The sequence below is a fragment of the Pimephales promelas genome, chromosome 6, assembly GCF_988280905.1.
Source record: "Pimephales promelas chromosome 6, fPimPro1.hap1.1, whole genome shotgun sequence".
Lineage (NCBI taxonomy): Eukaryota > Metazoa > Chordata > Actinopteri > Cypriniformes > Leuciscidae > Pimephales > Pimephales promelas.
In genome coordinates, this window is record NC_142774.1 from 16608105 (window position 1) to 16627553 (window position 19449).

Consider the following 19449-nt stretch of genomic DNA (forward strand, 5'->3'; position numbering starts at 1 on the left):
ACTCAAATTATATTTAAGCTCAGTCGTGGCCATTATTATATCTTTACATTAAAGCGTGTAAACATTGTCTTGACATAATTCTAACAAAATTCAACCAAATTTCATTCACCAAAATGTAAGATGGCAAAATACCCCCAATTGAAGAATCACCCAAGTACTCAAATAAGTAGGCTACTAGGCTACTTTAGGGTTAGTTGCTGCTTGTAATTATGCGTGCTTGCACACCATTAGTTAAGTGTTAAAAAGTCTCTTTCATCAAAATTAGGCCTAGTTGTTAAATGTTTAGGGCTTTTCGGGACTTTCACACTCAAAATGAGAAAGCTTTTTTGTTGTTCTTTATACTCATTTTAATTTTACAATTAGAATTGTTCAAAAGGAGAGATTTAAAAAGTACCAGATACTGTGATATGCAAGCCTAAAAAAATGATGAGCATAAAGTGTTTTTAGTAATTTTAATAATGCACTTTAGAATGGATTTTGGAGTGATGATCAAAGTTTGATTACAATTACTGGCCTTATGGAAGGGCAAATATGCAGAAGACCTGAAAAATGTGTGATGGCGTATATAGACAAATTCATGGTTCATAGACCTTTTAATCCTAGTTTCACTTTTTTTAATAAGTATAAAATATTAACTACCAAAGGTGATTTCAAACCTTTTACATTTTTTTACACTTTATGATTGCAGAAGTACAACATATTTCCCTTTATATATTTTTTTAAATATTATCCTTGCGTGAAAAAAAAAAACTATAAGTATAGGCATTTTTATTTTTTCCATGAATTATACAGAAAGCATCGAAATAGTTCAACTCTCTTTGTTTTAATGAACAAAACCGTGATGGTGTAGTTACGGCATGTGCCAGCAGAAGGCGCCGCTAACAGTTGTGCAAATGTGTGCATTATCAAACAGTTGTAATAATAACACGGAAATGTGTTGAGTGATAGTGAAAATTAACAGAATAAACTTTCTCTCTTTCTTTGTCATTCATACTAAATGTAAACGGGTTGCAAAAGGCGCAGGTACTGCAAGCAGAGCAAACTGGATGATAGACAGAAGTTCTCATGTGTGGGGTAAAATACAAAACAAAACATCCAACAATGTAAATTATAAAAATCGCAATAGCATAAAATAAATATGAAAGCATGTTTTTACAGTATATGTCATAATACATTAATCAAGATCTCTTTATCTGTTGCTGGTGCTATTTGAGAGTATGAATGTTGTTCTCAAAATTAAGACAGCGTAGTGTATAAACTTATAGATGCTGCTGAGAAGAAAAAAAAAGTAGATATTTTCTGATATTTTAAAGGCAAACTGTGTCGAAATGAACAGCACATTTCATATGCACACGAGCTTAATATATGCAAATGGACCATAAAGAACATGTTTTTACAATTTCAAGTACACAAATTTAAACTTTTATATATTTACATATTTTTCAATTCTCTTAAAAAATAGGTCTGTAACATGGAAATGTCTGTTAATACTGAATTTAAGTATTTTGATTAAACTACAGAAATAAGAACATTATACGAATATGTCTAACAGTGAATGTCCACGTCCCTTCATCTCAAACACTGGCCAGGAAACAGCTTCCGATGACCATCAGTCATTGGTTGGTTGAGTTCATGTGATCCATCTGGGTATGCCGATTGGGTATCAATTCCTCGCTTATGGGGAATTACATCCGCGTAGATTACTACACTGCCCGTGCTTGAAGATAAGAACAAAACAATACTTTGATTGGTTGGGACCCTTAAGAACTGTGAACCAGCAAGGAGGATGGGAGGGAGAGGGTGCGAAAGGTAGTGTTAGGAAATTACATCATGAGTATCGCTGTTCGGCCTCTGCCTAATTGCTACAGGTGGGAGAGGTTTGCCATAGAAATCTGCCAATGAAAGAGAGTCATGGAAGAAAAAAAATTAGGTCAGCAATGTCCATTTTTTAAAATCAAGGATCAACTAATTTCAACGGACTACAAGCTACATCATTCAATTCCTAGATTAAAATGTCACTGGATGCTCAAAAGACGACATAGAACATTATATGGAGGATTCAAAATGTTTCCTGCAAGCGTCAGGAAAATAAATGGCATACATTAGATACAGTGCAGGAAGCAAGTTGTTAGGGAGATTATGCAAGTAGCATTTGTTAGGTACAATATTAAAGTGGATGGTTGAGGTATTTCTGTTGGCTGATGACAGATGACTGTACAGGAAGGATGTGGCTGAGGCTTGCTGTGTGGATGGAGAGAAAACAAAGCTTTAAAGACAGAATTATGGGAGACACTTACATGGTTAGGAAACAGAACGAGGGGAAAAAAAAATGTTAGTGATGCGCATGCCGGAGATGGAACAGATGCAATGAACTAACAATTACCAGAATGACTTGTATCTCCAAGAGGCTCAAGTTTGGGGAGCCTAGAAACTTTGGGAGTAGCCCATCCAACTAAAACCAAGAAAAAAAGTCAAATGATTAGCTGTTAGGTTTAAATATATTTAATTAAAATGAAGAAACAAAAGGGAAAACTAGGACAAATCAGTGGTTATTTTGCACACGCATTTGACAATGAAAATTAATGTTTAGCAAATGATAGAAGAGAGTTTCTCTGACTTTCCAGAAGTCTGTTGTAATCCTAGAAACATTCACCACTGCAATGATTTTTTTTTTTATCTAATAGTTTTAAATCAAAATGTCATAACTCAATCTTCCACTTGAAAGACTTCTCTCTGGTGACATATGCTGTACGTCCAGACTCCATCCAATCAAAGACCGATAAATTGAACCCCACTCCACATTTTTACCCTTTTGAATAATCTATTTAATCTGATGTATGCCACAATACAGAAAAACAAGCTATGCTGCTATGCTTCTTCTTTTGAAACTTTTCTTTTGTTAAGAGGCAAGTAAAGAGACTACTCTTTATTTTCTAGTATTCCATTAAATGTATTATTTCTATAAAAATATTACTTGTGCTATGGATTGGATTTTAAATAAATACGTATTTAAATTACTGTATTTTCCAGAATACAAGTCACATGCTTTTAATTAACCTAAACATGCTGTGACTTATTAAATACAATGAACATCAAGTTCACAAAACATGGATTTATGCCTAATGAGAAAGGTAGGTGAGCTTAAGCATTTCCCACATACTGTACTAGTAGTTTCAGTTTATTTCAGTTTATCAGTCATTTATAACAAATGTTGTTTATAATGACTGACACTTTAATTTATGTGTGTTTTATTCTTATATTTTTCATTCTTGTTCTGTTCTGAATATTGTTACATTTAAAGGATTTGTTGTGGAGTGAAAGGAACTAAATACATGATTATAGAAAATATAATGTTTGTAAATATTTGGTTTTATTCATCAATGTTTTACATTATTTCTGAACGTAATAAAAAAGTGTGACCAATGCAACTTATCTGTATTTATTCTCTCTAAAATGGAAATACTTGCATTATTGGAGTATTATAAAAGTATAACAGTAACATGGAGTATATAATAGTACAACAGTAACATGTAAGACATGTCTTTGTGAAACCTCTCAACCACATTGAACAGAACAAGCACTTCATAAAAGCACTTGGCATGGCAACTTGGACACATGAAACATATAAAGTGCTCCTCCTATGCTTGTACACTTCTATGCTTAATAAATCCAATAATTTTTTTTTTTAAATGCAATTAATCAAAATAAAATTTTATACACATTGAATTTCTTGTGCATACTATAAATCCATTGCTTTAATATAACAATATTCGGTAACACTTTAAGGGTTCATGTCATGAATTATCATGAATTCGTGGATAAATGAATTATGCATTAATTCATATTAATATCATCAGGAACTATCAACGTTTTTTTTTTTTTTAACAGTTCAACGTTTTTCATTCATGACTTCATGGATGAACAAAACCTTAATTAAAACATTAACTAAGACGAGCACATCATCATGAATTATGATTTATTAAGCATGATCTAACGATATCGCTGTTGTCAACCTTGGGACGTCGCCACTGAACTTTTTTGACGGCGATCAGCTGTAAACTGGCTTGGTCCTGCTCGGTTTTCGTTAAAACAACTGAAAGTTTTCCAAAAGATCCTCTGGGGGTCAGTGTGTCAGCGTGACAGAAGTTTGATGCTGTCGTGTGAGAACAAACAACAGCCGGCATTTCCTCCTCCCGAGTCCATCTTCTTCCTCACGTAAATGATTCGATTTCGATGTCACGTTTACCCATGCAGGATGCCTTACCCTCCGCAGGTTCACCAATGCTGTCAAAATTATTCATTTTTTTGTTTGTTTGTTGATTGAAAGGACAAAATAGAGAAAACCTAGGAAGCCGGGTTAGTTAAAGCGCTGCAGTTACTGTTTACATTGCGTGGAATGGTGCGTTGTGATTGGTTTAGCGGATATGTGGCATTTTGCAGAAAAGGGAGACTGGCGTTTGTCGCGGTTTGGAAAGAAAGGGAGAAAACATTTCATAATAACACGGCGGATATCCCATTTTACGTAAAATTAAACATTGTTTTGTATCTGGTCGGTATTGAAAAGTCAGATTTTTGCAGTAACTCATTTTTTTTTAAAATGGCGTTTATCGCGTTTTGGAACCAAACTCTTCATATATGTTGTTTTTGTTTGACAAAGGTTCATAGTGCAAAAAACCTTGGTAAACCATTTTTATTGATTTGATCAATTATTTGTTCATTGTTCATATCTGTAACTACCAGTAAAAGAGGCATTCTTACCTGGTAGGGGAGTAGGGGTGGGGCTTTTGGCTGCTGCTTCTTCCACTCTAAGAGGGTCAACTCTATGCTTGCGTTTCAATCGCAATTTCCTAGTTTTGTTTTTGGTCTGGTCCACTGCTCCTGATTAAAGGTGACAGATACATTGCGGTTTGTTTTAAAGTGATTTCAGAGGCAAAAATGTTTCTCATATGTCATAATAGTAAAAGCATGTATTTGAAATGAACTGACAAAACAAAAATAAAAATTTTCATTTTTTACTCTCAGCATAATGGAGACCCTTTGAGGAAATTAGAGGTCCTACCTGATTCTGTACTCTCTGGGGTCTGTCTCTCGCTCTCTTCTTCATCCTCCTCCTCGTCCTCATCTTGAAAGACTCTCTGTTCTTGCACACTGTTCTGCTGGGCCTCTTCTCTTTGTCTTTGCATCTCTTGCTCTTGAATTAATTTGTCTTCAAACTGGGATTTTTATATAAAGTGAGTATTTTTTGCATCTTAATGATTTCATCCAACTTGTGTATTAAAAGAAACAATGTGACAACTAACCTCAGTAAGAACATTGTTTATTGGCTGGAATGGGTTGGGCATGTTGATATCATCTACCTCATCCTCTTTCAGTGTCCTTCCTTCTCGCTCAGCCTCCTCTCGCTCCTGTCTGTCTCTGTCAGAGCAAAACATCTTCATTAAACTGTTGTTTGCATTTTGAACAATTTAAAGTCATAATAAAACAAGTAGACAGATATTTTCTTCAGTGTACACATGAGGGTAACAGATTATCATAAAAAAATGTGGTTAGAGGCTCCAAATATCATCAGCAGCCATTTAAAAATGGGTGTTCCCCAGGGTTCTGTCCTTGGTACTCTTCCATTCTCTCTTTACACACACAGTTCTGAGGCCTTGCTTATTCAGTTTACTTTAAACTCAACTGTGTTTTTTGCTGTATACGCAGTTTTGATGGACCTGATCGCTAAGAGTGATGAGACGGAAGAGAATCTGACATGGAGATGTTGGTATAATTCTCTCATTTCAAATACAAGCAAGAATGTAGGACTTGGTTCAATTATTTGGCTGTTGATTGGATTTTGTGTTGCACTCAAATGAATAGCTGCTTTTCCACTGAGGGGCCAGTGGGAGCCAAAGTTAACAGCGTGCCGAGGCCAAAATCAAGCTATGTTTCCACTATAGGGCCAGTAGCCCCGCAATGCTACCCTTAACCCACCCTTAACATGCCTGCATAGAAAAACATCACACAACCCCACCGTTTCACCAGGGAAGCTAGCAGACTAAAAACTAACTAGATCGGGAGTGCACATCAAACATGCTGACTCAAACAGCATATCATTATTTCACATAAAAAGTGAACACACATACTTATTCAGTTACACCTGCCTCAATTTATTGAAAAATTAGGATTTCTATTAATTGTCCATGAAATTGTGCGATCTTGAGGATGTTTGAGCGATCTCTCCCATCTCACTATACTATTATCCCTTCAGTCAGACCAACAGATGGAGCTCACAGAGAGAAAGCAGGAGTTATGAGTTGTATGAGTTAACTGGAGTAAATGTATTTTATGTATTTTATGTGGACGCAGAAGTCCGGTGTCAACAAAGGCACAGGGAAGAGACTGATAAATACATGATTATAACCATAAACCATGCATGCTTTGTTTAACTTCTTCAAGCATTGGCAGGCAATTTCTTTAATCATATCTGTATTTATATTATGACAATAGTTAAAATAAGTAGCTTTTAGTATCACATATAAAATATTTCTGCTTCATACTGTGATCAGAATCCCCATCAGAATACAATCAGAACTTATTTCACACACTCCCTGTGGTGTCTGAAAGTGCGTTTTGAGCTGAAAATTATTGTGAATGTCTTTAATGTTGAGGTTAGCTGTTAGCCTGACGTGGAAACATGAGAAATGATCAGCGGTGTTGACTCTCAAACGTCGCCTCTGTTAATAACCACTGCTCAAACCCTTGTTGGCCCACTCTGGACCAAGGAATTCAGTGGGCCAAAAAACTGTGCCTGACCTTGGTACGCACTAGCACACTTGTATTTGGCCCAACAGTGGAAACACGGCTAATGAGAGCTTGCCCACTGTTCAAGGGGCAGGGTTTAAGCGGACCAAAAGTTTGGAAAAGTCTGGCATGTGACCAGAGAGAAAAGTCTGTCACTTGCATGGAGGAAGATTGAGTTTAGATTAAACATTACAAGAACAACAACAACAACAACAACAAAAAATACATGGATAAATCATCCACAGTAAAATCTATGAGATGCATTAAACAGGGTATATTTTCATTTTATGTTGACTTAACTAGTAGTAGTAGTTACTAAGTAGTAACTCTGCAGTAAAACAAAGAAAAACACAGTTAGACTAACTATGAATATATATTTGAATATAAAAGAAAATAAAACCAGCTTAGTTGATATGAACTAATTTCTGAACTAAACTAAATTTATTCTTAAACTATTTTTAAAGGGATAGTTCACTTTGAAATTAATTTTTGATATGTTTTAGCTTACCTCAAGGGCACCCAAAATGTAGGTGTCTTTGTTTTCACAGTATTTTCAATTTTGACATTTTTCGTTCAAACCGGTGTTGTCTGTCAGTCATATAATGCAGGTTTAGGGGGTCCACCTCAAAGAGCATGCAGAGAGAAGTCAAAATTAAACATGATTTAAAGACTCGTGAATGTAAGTACACACTGATGGCCTAAGACACGAAAAGAGTGGTTTGTGTGAGAAAACCAACAGTATTTATATAGTTTTTACCTCTTGTTAACAAACAGCCGTCGAACTGATCTGAATCAGATGTCCAACTGAACCGTCTCCAGACGTTCCGCCGGAAGTGATCTCTCGCGCGTCTACGTCACGCATTGTTTACACGGAGATTTCGGAAGTTTTACCCAAACATATTTAGATATACGGGAAATCGCAATATTGCGATATATCTAAATGTGTTTAGTTCACTTCCGGCGTAACGTCTGGAGACGGTTCAGTTCGCTTCAGTTGGACATCTGATTCAGATCAGTTCGACGGCTGTTAACAAGAGGTAAAAACTATATAAATACTGTTCGTTTTCTCACACAAACCGCTCGTTTCGTGTCTTAGGCCATCAGTGTGTACTTACATTCACAAGTCATTAAATCATGTTTAATTTTGAGTTCTCTGTGCATGCTCTTTGAGGTGAACCGAGGGAGGACCCCCTTAACCTCCAGTGTATGACTGACAGACAACAACGGTTTGACCAAAAAATGTCAAAATTGAAATTGCTGTGGAAACAAAGACACCTACATCTTGGATGCCCTTGAGGTAAGCTAAAACATATCAAAAATTAATTTCAAAGTGAACTTTACCTTTAATGACTATGCAACTGCTGACATATCTGCAAAATGGGGATTAGCATGACAACACATGTGAAAAGTCTTGTTAGCTCACTGACCTCTCCTCTCTGATCCGCCGAACTCTTTCTGCTCTTTCCTTCTTGTCTTGTTCTTCCTGAGCCTTCTGCTCTGCTGTATCTCTTTGCACACGCTCTGAAATTGCCTCGTAGTCCTTGGCAATGTTATTCAGGAGCCAGTTAAGGCCATTCTTGATGGATTTGTCAACCTTCTTACCATAACCAAGCACAGCAGAACAGGGCTCCTAAGATCAGAAGAAACAACGTTTAGTTCAGTTTTATATGATTGTTTTGTAACATTTCTAGTAATTAGTAATTTGTTGAATTGTAAATATAAAAATATAAATAAAGCAAATTTCCTCACTCATTTTCACATTAATTACAAACTCAAACTGGTCTCTGGTTAATGTAAACTTTTTACATTTTAACTCACAATCTGACAGAGGCATTTATTCTCGTTGACAATCTTCTCTAATGACAGGGTCTCGATGATATCTGCCTCAGCCAATGCCCCATCTTGGTCCTGTTTATTAGCCAGTCTGAAAGCCAATCAAAAGAATACAAGCTGGTCACTAGGTGTGCAGGTTCCAAGGTAAGCTGTCACAAACAAATGGCCTGAGGTCTGCACTTGAGGTGGACTGAATAATTAGCTTTGAGTTATTGAGCACTCTTGACTTATTAACACACTTAACAAGCTATTATTAGTCAAGGACTTCATCTACTGCTCACTCCCTCAGCTAATTTGACCCACTGCAGTTGTCCAACGCTCCAACAGTTATACAGATGATGCATTGCACATTTTCTGCACACCGCCCCATTCAACATGGGCTAGAGGCAGGAATTATGTGAGAGTGCTCTTCAATGATTACGGCTCGAAATTCATCAAACCCTCCAGGCTCGTCAGCAAACTCTAGGTCTTGGCTCTGAACACCTTCCTATTTCTGTCAGGCAGACATGGGTGATGAGAAAGGGCTGAAAACATTTAAAAATGGGTGTTCACCAGAGTTCTATTCTGAGCCCTCTTCTATTTTATCATTTACCCACACAGCCTCAACTCCATAACGTTTTTTTGTTGAAGCAGTTTTGGTGTGTCTGATCAATATAAGAGCTAGTAAGCAAAATAGTAAAGAATTGACATGATGTTGTTGGTATAATTGCCAAATACTAGCAATAACAAGAAGAAAATCGCATGAAAAACACACGCTGACAGCTTGTTTAGGATGAGCCCCAAGGTGCAGAGATCTTTTACAGGTGTACAAATGAAATCATTCTGTCTGGTAGTATTACTGCCTGTTAGAGGAGCTGGACCATGCCAAACTGTAGAGGCATGCACAGGGTGGTGTAGAAAGCTGAATCCATCACTTAGGATGTGTTTTCCAAAATGCAAATCTTCATAAGGCAAGAATAGTACTAAAGTCAAGGGGGAAAAAAGATTAAAGACCCCAGTCACCCGAACAAAAGCCTTTTACATTGAAGACCAGTAATAATTCATTTATTTTTTAATTTTCCACATTATATCTAAACACGTAATGCAGTATGTGAAGGTGGGGTATTTTACTTTTCTCCTTTCTAAACATGAATCTGCATATCTCATCAGTATGTACATATGCTTTAGGTAAAGTGAGATTTTGCACAATATTAGTATAAATCCCTATTATTTACTGGGGTAAATGCATTTAAGTAACTTGCATTTATCATTGAAGACCAGTAATAATTCATTTCTTTTTGAATACATAACGGTGATACATAAATGTCACATTCAGACACACCCATTTAGCAGCTGTGATGCCTGATTGATGGATTAAACTGGCCCAAGTTTCTATATTTTTTAAGAATATTTGGTCACCACACCTTTATAGCTTTAGTGATTGCTAATTATGTTAGTTAGAAAGAGTAACATTATTAAATGTCATAACACAACAACCGATTAAGGCCCTTGCACACCAAGTCCTAAATTCACGTCCAAAATCTTATCTTAAAATAAAATAAATCTGACCTCACGTTATGTCAATCACGCTTGCACACTGCCTCCGAAACTTTCGTCGGTCATAAAGAAAATCGAATTGGGTTCAATTTTCTGCTTTTTTCGCATCCGTAGCAAGCAGTTTGAAAGGAGTTTGAATGGTGTTTTGACAATTCAGAGCCACTGAATCATGAACACGAAAAAACGCATACGAAAATTTTGGACTCAGTGTGAAATGGCCTTTAGAACCCATTGGATGCTTTAAACATATATTTGAATGGCACTGCATATTTTCTTTAATTTTCTGTATATTGTGCTGATATACATGTGTTATGTATTCATTTTGTCTAATGCTTTGTTTTTATTCTATTGACAGCCATTCCATGTTTAATGATCTGTACTTATTCCAGCCATTAAGTCACATTCAATGACAAGAACATGTCAAGTTCTGAAAACTCACACTAATACAGGTTTGCCTGCAATACGAGGGTGCCGGAGAACCTCAGCCATTGTGTCTCTGGTTTCTTGGATTCTCTGGACATCACTGGAGTCCACAACAAACACTACCCCATAAGACTCAGAGTAGTAGTTTTTCCAAATGCCACGGATACGTTTACCGCCACCCAAGTCGAAGATTGTGACCTCAAACTTCCCCTGCTTCAGGTCCACCTTTGAGAAGCCCACTGTAGGGGCTACATCTAAAGGACTTTCTATGACAGAAATTACACATTATGAGAATTATCCTGGATCTCGAAAACACAAAAAATAATTAGAAACAGGAAATAAAATTATAGTGAATATTTACCTCCCTGGATTCCTCTGACTGTAGCGGTTTTTCCAGCATTGTCCAGTCCAACCATTACTAAAGTCACTTTCCTGCAAGAACACAAATATAGCAACACTTTTATTATGCATCACAAAGACCTCCCAAAGTTCAAGACGGCCTTTCCAACAAGAATTATTTTTCTGTTAAAGGTTCTCTAAGCGATGCTGGGCCAAAACATTTTTTGTCACATACATCAAACGTCTCCTCACTATCGGCTAGCTGCCTGTCCCCTAAACACACTGTAAAAAAACACGGTCTCTGTAGACACCACAGGCTCCACAAACGGCAACAAAAACAATCATGTCTTACCCGGACCACGAAACCTAACAAACAGTGTTCCAGCCAATCACTGGCAAGAAGTATTTGAGGGTGGGTCTGGGGGGTTAGTGCGCGTGCACATGAAGGGTGTGTGTGTGTGAAGGAGAGCAGCGAAGCATCAGAGGGAAGTTTGAAAAATTACCGACACACGACCAAAGAGACGTCGTTCTGAGGAACATATTAAAAAGAAGAAGGAGTCGGATAAAGAATGTGCGAAGTTCCGAATTTACATCGGTAGCAAAGCTTTTGAACGATGGCGAGAACTACGCCAGCAGAAGGGCTTATAAAAGGACGGCGTGCTCTCCGGAGCTCTGTTCATACAGGCAGCGAGTCTCCTGTTGTGGGCGGACCGTCACATTCTTTCCATAAGAGCGGTGCACATCCTCGGTCTCCTAAATCTTGGAGAGGAGAGCTTTCGAGGAGTGGGATTCCTCAAGGAGAGTGGAAACTTCACCCAGGATCGGTGCAAATGATTTGGGATCTGTTCGTAAGGGCGGAAGTCGACCAGTTCGCTACAACAGAGACCACGCACTGACAGGCGTTCTTCTCGCTATTCCACTCCTCTCTGACGGAGGATTCTCTGACATTGCGCTGGACGGGGACCAGGCTTTATGCGTTCCCTCCGGTGAAGATTCTGCCTATGGTGTTATGCAAAATTCTCGTGGCCCCGAACTGGCCAAATCAGCCCTGGTTCGCGGACCTGAGAGGGTTATTGGTGGCTCCCCCATGGGAAATCCCCCTCAGGAAGGACCTGCTGTCTCAAGCGAATGGCACGATATGGCACCCAAGCTCCGTGCTGTGGAACCTTCATGTGTGGATGCTGTGGGGACTTTGAATGTGTGGGACACCCTGCACTCACGGTCTATGCTCTGAAATTGGGAGTGTTCACGAAATATTGCCAGGAAACCGATGTTGACCCAGGTAGCTGTCCCATGTCAGATGTTCTGCGCTTTCTCCAGCACAGATTGGATAACGAGAGTTTGCCATCCACGTTAAAGGTGTGGCAGATATTTGTTACTTTTCATTCCCCGGTTGACGAGCAATCGATTTGTAAGAACGCTCTGGTGATCAGGTTTCTGAGGGGAGCGAGGAGATTGTGTGCTTTATGGCCGCCATCCGTGCCCCCGTGGGATTTAGCTCTAGTTTTGAGGGCTCTATCTTTACCGCTGTTCAAGCCGGTTGCATCAATCGCGATTAAGGAATTTCCGCGGGAGATTCAAGCATGTCTTTGCATCATTACGTCACATCTGTGCACATAAAGAAGGAGTCTCGGTTAGTAGGCTATATTGCATGTGAGGATGTTGGAGGTTTTATAGCCTTTTCTCACAGCACTTGGTATCATTAAACTTATCAATTTGATGGCGAATACAGAAAGGTTCAAACGACAATCACCAGTGACAACAGATTCACACGCTGTAAAAGGCAAAAAGACTTCAGAGTTGCTACAGAAAAAAAAAGAGACTGCAACCGGACCCATGCGAAAACAAGGATAATATCGGAAGGGAAATACATGTAATCACATAATGCTGATGTTGCTAACATTAACAATTTGAGAAGAAAACATAATTTGCATGGTTTTGCATGATATGGTAAGCGATTGTTAGATTTAATCAGCGCGATTTACTGCAATGTCAGAACCAGAACAAAATTGGATGTTTCTAACTTGTTCAGATAGGGCCCTATGATTTCCACGATCACGGAATCGCGGACAAAATTGCGGAGCATAATTGACAAATTAATCTGGAATCTTGTGTTAATGCGGTATTTCGTGGAATTTTTACATTTGGTTTGAAATTCTGTTTTTGTGTGGGAGAACAACGTATGTCTGGTGAAAATGCAGACCGGGGGAAGCAAATCACAACCCCCCACCCGTCATTTCAGCTACAATGACGAAATCAAAACAATGAAAGCATGACGCAGCGGCACTCCACGGCTCTGCTTTTGCGGGCAAAAAGTTAAGAAACTCAACGCTATAAGCCATCAGTGCCGAGCCAAGCAGTTCGCAAGTGGCTTATGCAGTGTTTCCCACACATTGACTAATTTGCGGCCACAAAATCAACTCCGGCCGCCACATATTACGTTTCGTTCATTTTTTTAACACTATTTAAAACACGTAGCATATTCTTTAAGTTGTATTTCTCTATCACTCACACGTCTCTCTCACATACACACACCCACACACAACGTGCACACCGCGTCTGTCTATGAGGCGCCGGATTGGACAAAAGCGAACTCTGTGAGCAACACTGGGCGAGAGAGAGACAGAGTGTGACTTAAAATTATATAAACTAATATAATTTATTTTACTGGACAGTTTAAAGCTCATAACCATATTTTGTTGCTATTTGAGGAATGCAGTGTTATGGGGCATTATGTATTTGTCCAGAAAAGGCTACTGAGTAAATGTCTGTTACCTCAATAAATTTAAGGTCATTCCTATTTTATTTGTACATTTTAATAATTAAAAGCACTCTCGTTTTACGACTAAAATAACAGTCAAGGGTAAAAAAAAAAAAAAAGAATTCCCAAAAATTAAAACGGAAAAAACGGAATTTGGGAAAAAATAAAACAGATTTCATAGGGCCCTATAAGATGACATTTTCCGATGAAAATTATTATGTTGGTCATACTTCCAAAAATAATAATCTGTGAATCTGATTACCAGTATCCACACCGGTATGGTGACTGCCAGCTGCACACTCTCCTCAAACATTGTGTTCATCCACACTGTGTCGTGTTGAAGTACAATTCAAGTAAAGTTGATAATTCCGTGAATAACTGCAATTGCAGATTTCGAACAGAGATGGTGACAAAGAGGGAAAACCGCGGACTGCAGCTTTAATGTAAGATTAGGCCTAAGCCAAATAACTTAAATGTGTATTTTAAAGAATTTCAATATGAAGCTTTTTCATTTTGATATCAAGATGTATCATCCTAACATTTTTTATGCCCCCAAAAAATAGCAAGATATATCATATCAAGTAATCAAAATTCGTTCATGAAGGAAATTTAATCTGTTTAAAGTTGCCTCCATAAACTTAACTTTTTGACACATAAAAAAATCCTTGACATTAACTTATGAATATACCCACAGCTGTGAGCTAAGGCAAGCTAAGCCTGTACGTTAATGCATCATCTCATGACTAGTAAAAGCGCACAGGGATAAAAAAGGATGATTCAGCATACAACACACAGAAATACAAAGAAAATAATGTAGCCTTTGCCAATAAAAATTATGTCAAAAATATAAATTAAATGATAAGCAGTCCAAAACTGTAGAGTCACAGCTGTTTAAACTACAAGGCTTCCAGTGGAGGCTTAAGAGGCATAAAAAGACATCTGTGGAGTAACACAAATATCTTGAAGTTACATGGGATTTCTGCTCACCATCATCAGCCTATGCTTAATTCTGAAGAAATGCCAGACAAACACATGGGCCAGGCAGCGTAAACAAAACTTTCAGTCATCACTGGTGCAAACAAGAAAGCTAAAGTCCTCAGCAACCAAACACACACACACACACACACAAACAGATACTTAACTGCGGCACTTGCGCCGCAGGGACATCAAGCGCACTATCCAGGTGACAGTTCTCTGCAACCAGGAGGCCTTCATTGAGACTAATAGATCAAGATGACAGCTAGCTTTCCCTTGACTCTGGTTGTTTTTGTTGACACACGCACACACACTCTCTTTTGTCTCTCCTGGCCTCTCTGTCAGCTCTGTATCTGAGGGATTAGCTGGGGATTTCTACTTAGCCCAACAAGATCAGTGGCAGGGTGCGAGAGGACACACTACGTTCAGCCAATGAAATTAAGACAATAACTTAGACAGTTAGTTAGTCATCAGTAAGACATAACCATAACATCACTGACACGTTTGGGGCCAGACATCTCCACTTTAAACGGACTGATTCTTGGGTACGATCGAACATTTTACCCAGATTTAGCCTTATCAAGCATCTTGTTTCAGGCACAGCAGGTGATGTGAGTAATCAGATATTAATCGCTTGGCTTTAAGCCTATGCCTGATTGTGAGTCATGTTCCAACGTGTATAGTGAGAGGTGCATGTAGGGCCTCTAATCAACAGACAGCATCTTTCTGAAAGTGGACTTAAATACTGAAATTGAACATGACACCAGGGCTAATGCATCTTCCTGACAAAATATGAATCTACTGTATTCATAAATGAACAACGTAACTTGGCACAAGTGCTTTGGTGTCGCCAGCGAAACGGTTATGTTAACAGTTTTAAAATTATAAAAAAAAAGAAATATTCTCAATTAAAATAGAGATTGAATGAAACAAAATATAAATGTTAGATGAAAAACAAAAAATAGACATGCTGGCAATTAACTTATCAAAAAAAAAAAACTATGCATACTACTTAATAAAGTAGTATTAGGTGAAGTGAAAAAGTATTTTTTTATGTCAAAAAGTTAAAAGTTGCCTTCATTAACCTTTTTTTGATGACTTGAATGCACCTCTTTTGTGTTTGTTATGTTTTTGTTTTTTTTCTACATTAAAAATTAACCTTGATATTTTTGGAGCAAAGTAATGAGGATGATACATTTGTCCTGATGAAATGCTAAATGAAAAAGCTTCATTAAAATAATGAAATTCTTGAAAAAGAAAAGCTTATTAAGTGACTTGACTTAATCTTAAATAATATAAAAATAAATTATTTCAAACTAATGTGGTGTGCAAAATACGCCTAAAAATAACCATGCAAAATATCAAACCAATTGGCATGCAAATAAATGTACTTGTTATTTAAATTTAAATTTATTTATTATTACTTTTAACCAACTGGTTTCTAAATCTTTTTCAGAGAATGTATGAAAACCATTAAAGATGTATACTTGTTTGTCTTACGAGAGGTTCTCTTATACTGTTTAATATAGCTAAAACCTCTTTTCCATGAGATATCGAAGCCAAAAATTATCCTTAATTTTGAATTAATGTAAAAGGCGTTGTGGCAGCATGCAGACAAGGTGGCTCGCGTGCCTATTGGCTGTCCTGCGGCAACTTCAGGAACCTATCAACAGAGGCCCTTTGGTGATGAAGCGGGCGTGGCCTAGCCCTATATATATATATATATATATATATCTGCGTTTCCCGCCTGGGTAAGGATCATGCAGCTCTCACGCTCACTGACGGCGGCTGCCATCATTGTGAGCTATTGCCATGATGACTCTGAGGACTCGCCTGGCATTTTTTCACCGAGTCTGCACTTCCGCCCGCTGTAGTGCTGCGTCGTAAGGTCCCGAGCCTTCTCCAGCCCTTAAAAGCTAGCCGGTTAGCCCGCCAGCTTCACTCGAGTCGCTCACTGATGGACAACAGCCACTGCTTCCAACATTAATGAGGACGAGATAGCTACATCTGTAGAGAAGGCCAGCTGCTCTGTCAGACAGTGAGGATTGGGCGAGCTCTGTGGACCTCTCAATACACAGTCCTACCCTTCGGTCTGTCTCTTGCACCCCGTACATTGTCTCTCGCAACCCTGAAAAACCCAGTCGGTGGTAGCCTACATAAATCCCCAGGGCCGAGTTAAATCCCAAAGCCTTTACAAGCTGATGGAGCGCCTCCTTGTCTGGGCTCAGCACAATCTGTGCTCACTGAGAGCAGCACATGTGCCTGGTTGCCTGAATTTCGGGCCAGACACAGTCAATCAGAATCAATACTCCATCAGGAGAATGGTCTCTGCACCGCAGACTGTCCCTCTGCTGTGGGAAACATTCAGCAGAGTACAGATAGATTTGTTTGCGTCCCAAGAGAATGCTCACTGTCCGAAGTTTTTCTCCAAGAGCAGGTATGCGCTAGCCCACGTCCGGCCCCGCTGCCTGCTTTTCCCCCAGTTTCGCTCCTGCCTCAAGTGTTGGAACGAATCAGGGAAACCGAATGCTCAGTGCTTCTTGTGGCTCCGCTCTGGACAACCCAAGCTTGGTTCCCAGTCCTGATGCAGCTGACGAGCACTGCCACTTGGCCAATACAGTTGAGGAAAAAGCTGTGGTCCCGCAAACCTCCCAGACTCCCAATAGTGCCGTCTACTAGACGACTCTACACCTCAATATGGTCGGTGTTTGCTTGCTAGTGCAAAGCCCGAGGCTTTTCACCCCTAGACCGCAGGGTTACGGAAGTGCTCTCCTTCCTTCGAGAGCTGCTGGATAAGGGCAGAACCCCATCCACGCTCAAAGTCTATTTTAGCTGTCGTAGCTGTAAAATCTGCGACTGTCTTGTCACTGGGGAAAAATTATCTGGTCATCCCCTTCCTAAAAGAGCTAAGAACCTCTCATAAGAGAACGTTTACTAACGTAACCTCGGCTCTCTCTAGAATAGGGAACGAGTACTGTGTATCTAGCTGTGCCTGCAACATGCTCTGGTTTGCTTCGGCGATGAAAAAAACAGTAATATCAGCTCATCGAGCTATATTTATAGGGCTAGACCAAGCCAGCTTCGGCGGGAGTGTGAAGCAGTGGGTGTGAGGCGCCCCCTTTGGACCGTCACCAAAGGGCCTCTTTCGGTAGGCTGCTGCAGTTGCCGCAGGACAGCCAATAGGCACGTGAGCCGCCTTGCCTATGTCTGCATGCTGCCGCAATGCGTTGTACATTAATTCATAATTAAGGATAAATTTTGGCTTCAATATCTTGTCGAAAAGAGGTTTTCCCCTAGCATAAGATATTACTCGTTCCCTCTTCTAGAAAGAACCGAGGTTACGTTGGTAATACACTTTCTTTGAGTACACTTTCTTTAAAGTGATATTTCACTCAAAGATTATGTTCATTTTCTGAAGCCACATGTTCATGAAGTAAAAGGTAACTAGAAGCTGTTACTCTGCCTAACATCTCTCAAGTACCTAGCAATATATATATATTAATGTTTAGGTTTAGATCCACATGCATGGGCACATGATGATAGAAATTTTGTAGATATTTTACGTTCCTGTGATGCATACATTATTAAATCACTAAGGGAAAATAATGTCCCATCATTGTGTTCAATCATTATAAATACTTTTCCATAAAATAATGCATTTTGAAAGCTACACATTGGACTTGACTTTACCCTACAATACAAAATAGTAACAATTTGAAATGTACTTGGTGTATCATAACTTTCATCAGCCATGTTGATTTTATTTTATTATTTTTTTTGCTATAAATAAATAACAATGTACAAAAAAGAGACAGTCGCCCAGTTAAGTCAAGACTCAATGGATCAAAGTTGTACACTCACCTTGCAGGTTCTTTCCATCGTTTCAACCAGTTGCAACAGTTCGCCATCAGATTGAACATTTCACCCGAAGTGTTTGAAATGGGATTTATTATTTCATGACAGTTCCAACATTACTAAAGTTCCTGACTAATGTATTTCCTTTGTGTTTTAATCAACCCGTTATCTGCTATCAGTCTTTTATATGCCTATCTTGTGATTTGAGTAAAGACATCTTATTTTATCATTATAGCAGAGAATAAGGAAAGAATAAACTAAAGATGACAACTATGTTACATTGTTTAATTATCACTTACAAAACTGACCATAGAGTTTAGTTTCATTTTACTCACTAACGTTACCCGAATCAATGCACCCGCACTGAAGGCTAACCAGTTAGCTAACTACTGTACGATTCATGAAAACTGAATTACATTCTTCTGTCTTTAGATGGAAAATCGAATCATACAATAACTAACGTTATACATACTGTTTCAAAGACGTCCCGGTGAATGTTTTACACTAAATTTTAGACCGTTTCTTTTTTTTTTTTTTGCAAAAAGATGTAACGTTAACGGGGATAACTGTTAGCTTGCTAACAGTCCGCTTTGTTGACCAAGCTGAATCTGGCTGCTATGGCTGCAGCCACAAGCTCGTCGAGGGTCGGGGTTGCCAAGTGTTTAAAATAATTGAATATAATGTAACATATGAAAAAATAATTAAATTAAAACTTTCTTTGTAAGCTTTCAACATATGTGTGTAATAGGACAGCTTATAATCCGTACACAGAGACCCGTACTATACTGCTTCGATCTAAGTGGCCGAAAAATATCAGTTTGGAAATAGTTGACTTGGCAACACTGTACTTACCTAAGAGTAACGTAGTCTAAACAGTGAACAGTGCCTCCCGTGGACGGAGACATAGCAAACTGTAGATAATTCAAATGAAATGAAAATGTTCA

At 38.6% G+C, this 19449-nt stretch overlaps 1 protein-coding gene across 6 annotated transcripts; it reads right to left on the reverse strand.

Moving 5' to 3' along the window:
- Positions 1-753: 753 nt before the first annotated feature.
- On the reverse strand, positions 754-19290 carry arl13b (ARF like GTPase 13B). Of its 6 annotated transcripts, none has more exons than XM_089132190.1 (11): positions 18978-19289; positions 10937-11007; positions 10592-10841; positions 8602-8707; positions 8211-8413; positions 5301-5415; positions 5060-5213; positions 4759-4878; positions 2384-2452; positions 1828-1892; positions 754-1717 (listed from the first exon to the last, which is right to left on the reverse strand). In XM_089132190.1, the coding sequence occupies exons 2-11, from the start codon at positions 10989-10991 to the stop codon at positions 1676-1678; spliced, it is 1179 nt and encodes a 392-aa protein (XP_088988316.1). In that variant the 5' UTR covers positions 10992-11007; positions 18978-19289; the 3' UTR covers positions 754-1675. The 6 variants fall into 6 exon arrangements, with proteins under 6 accessions (XP_088988316.1, XP_088988313.1, XP_088988315.1 ...); XM_089132187.1 differs by having other exon boundaries at positions 18512-19289; XM_089132189.1 differs by lacking the exon at positions 2384-2452 and having other exon boundaries at positions 18512-19290.
- Positions 19291-19449: the final 159 nt, after the last annotated feature.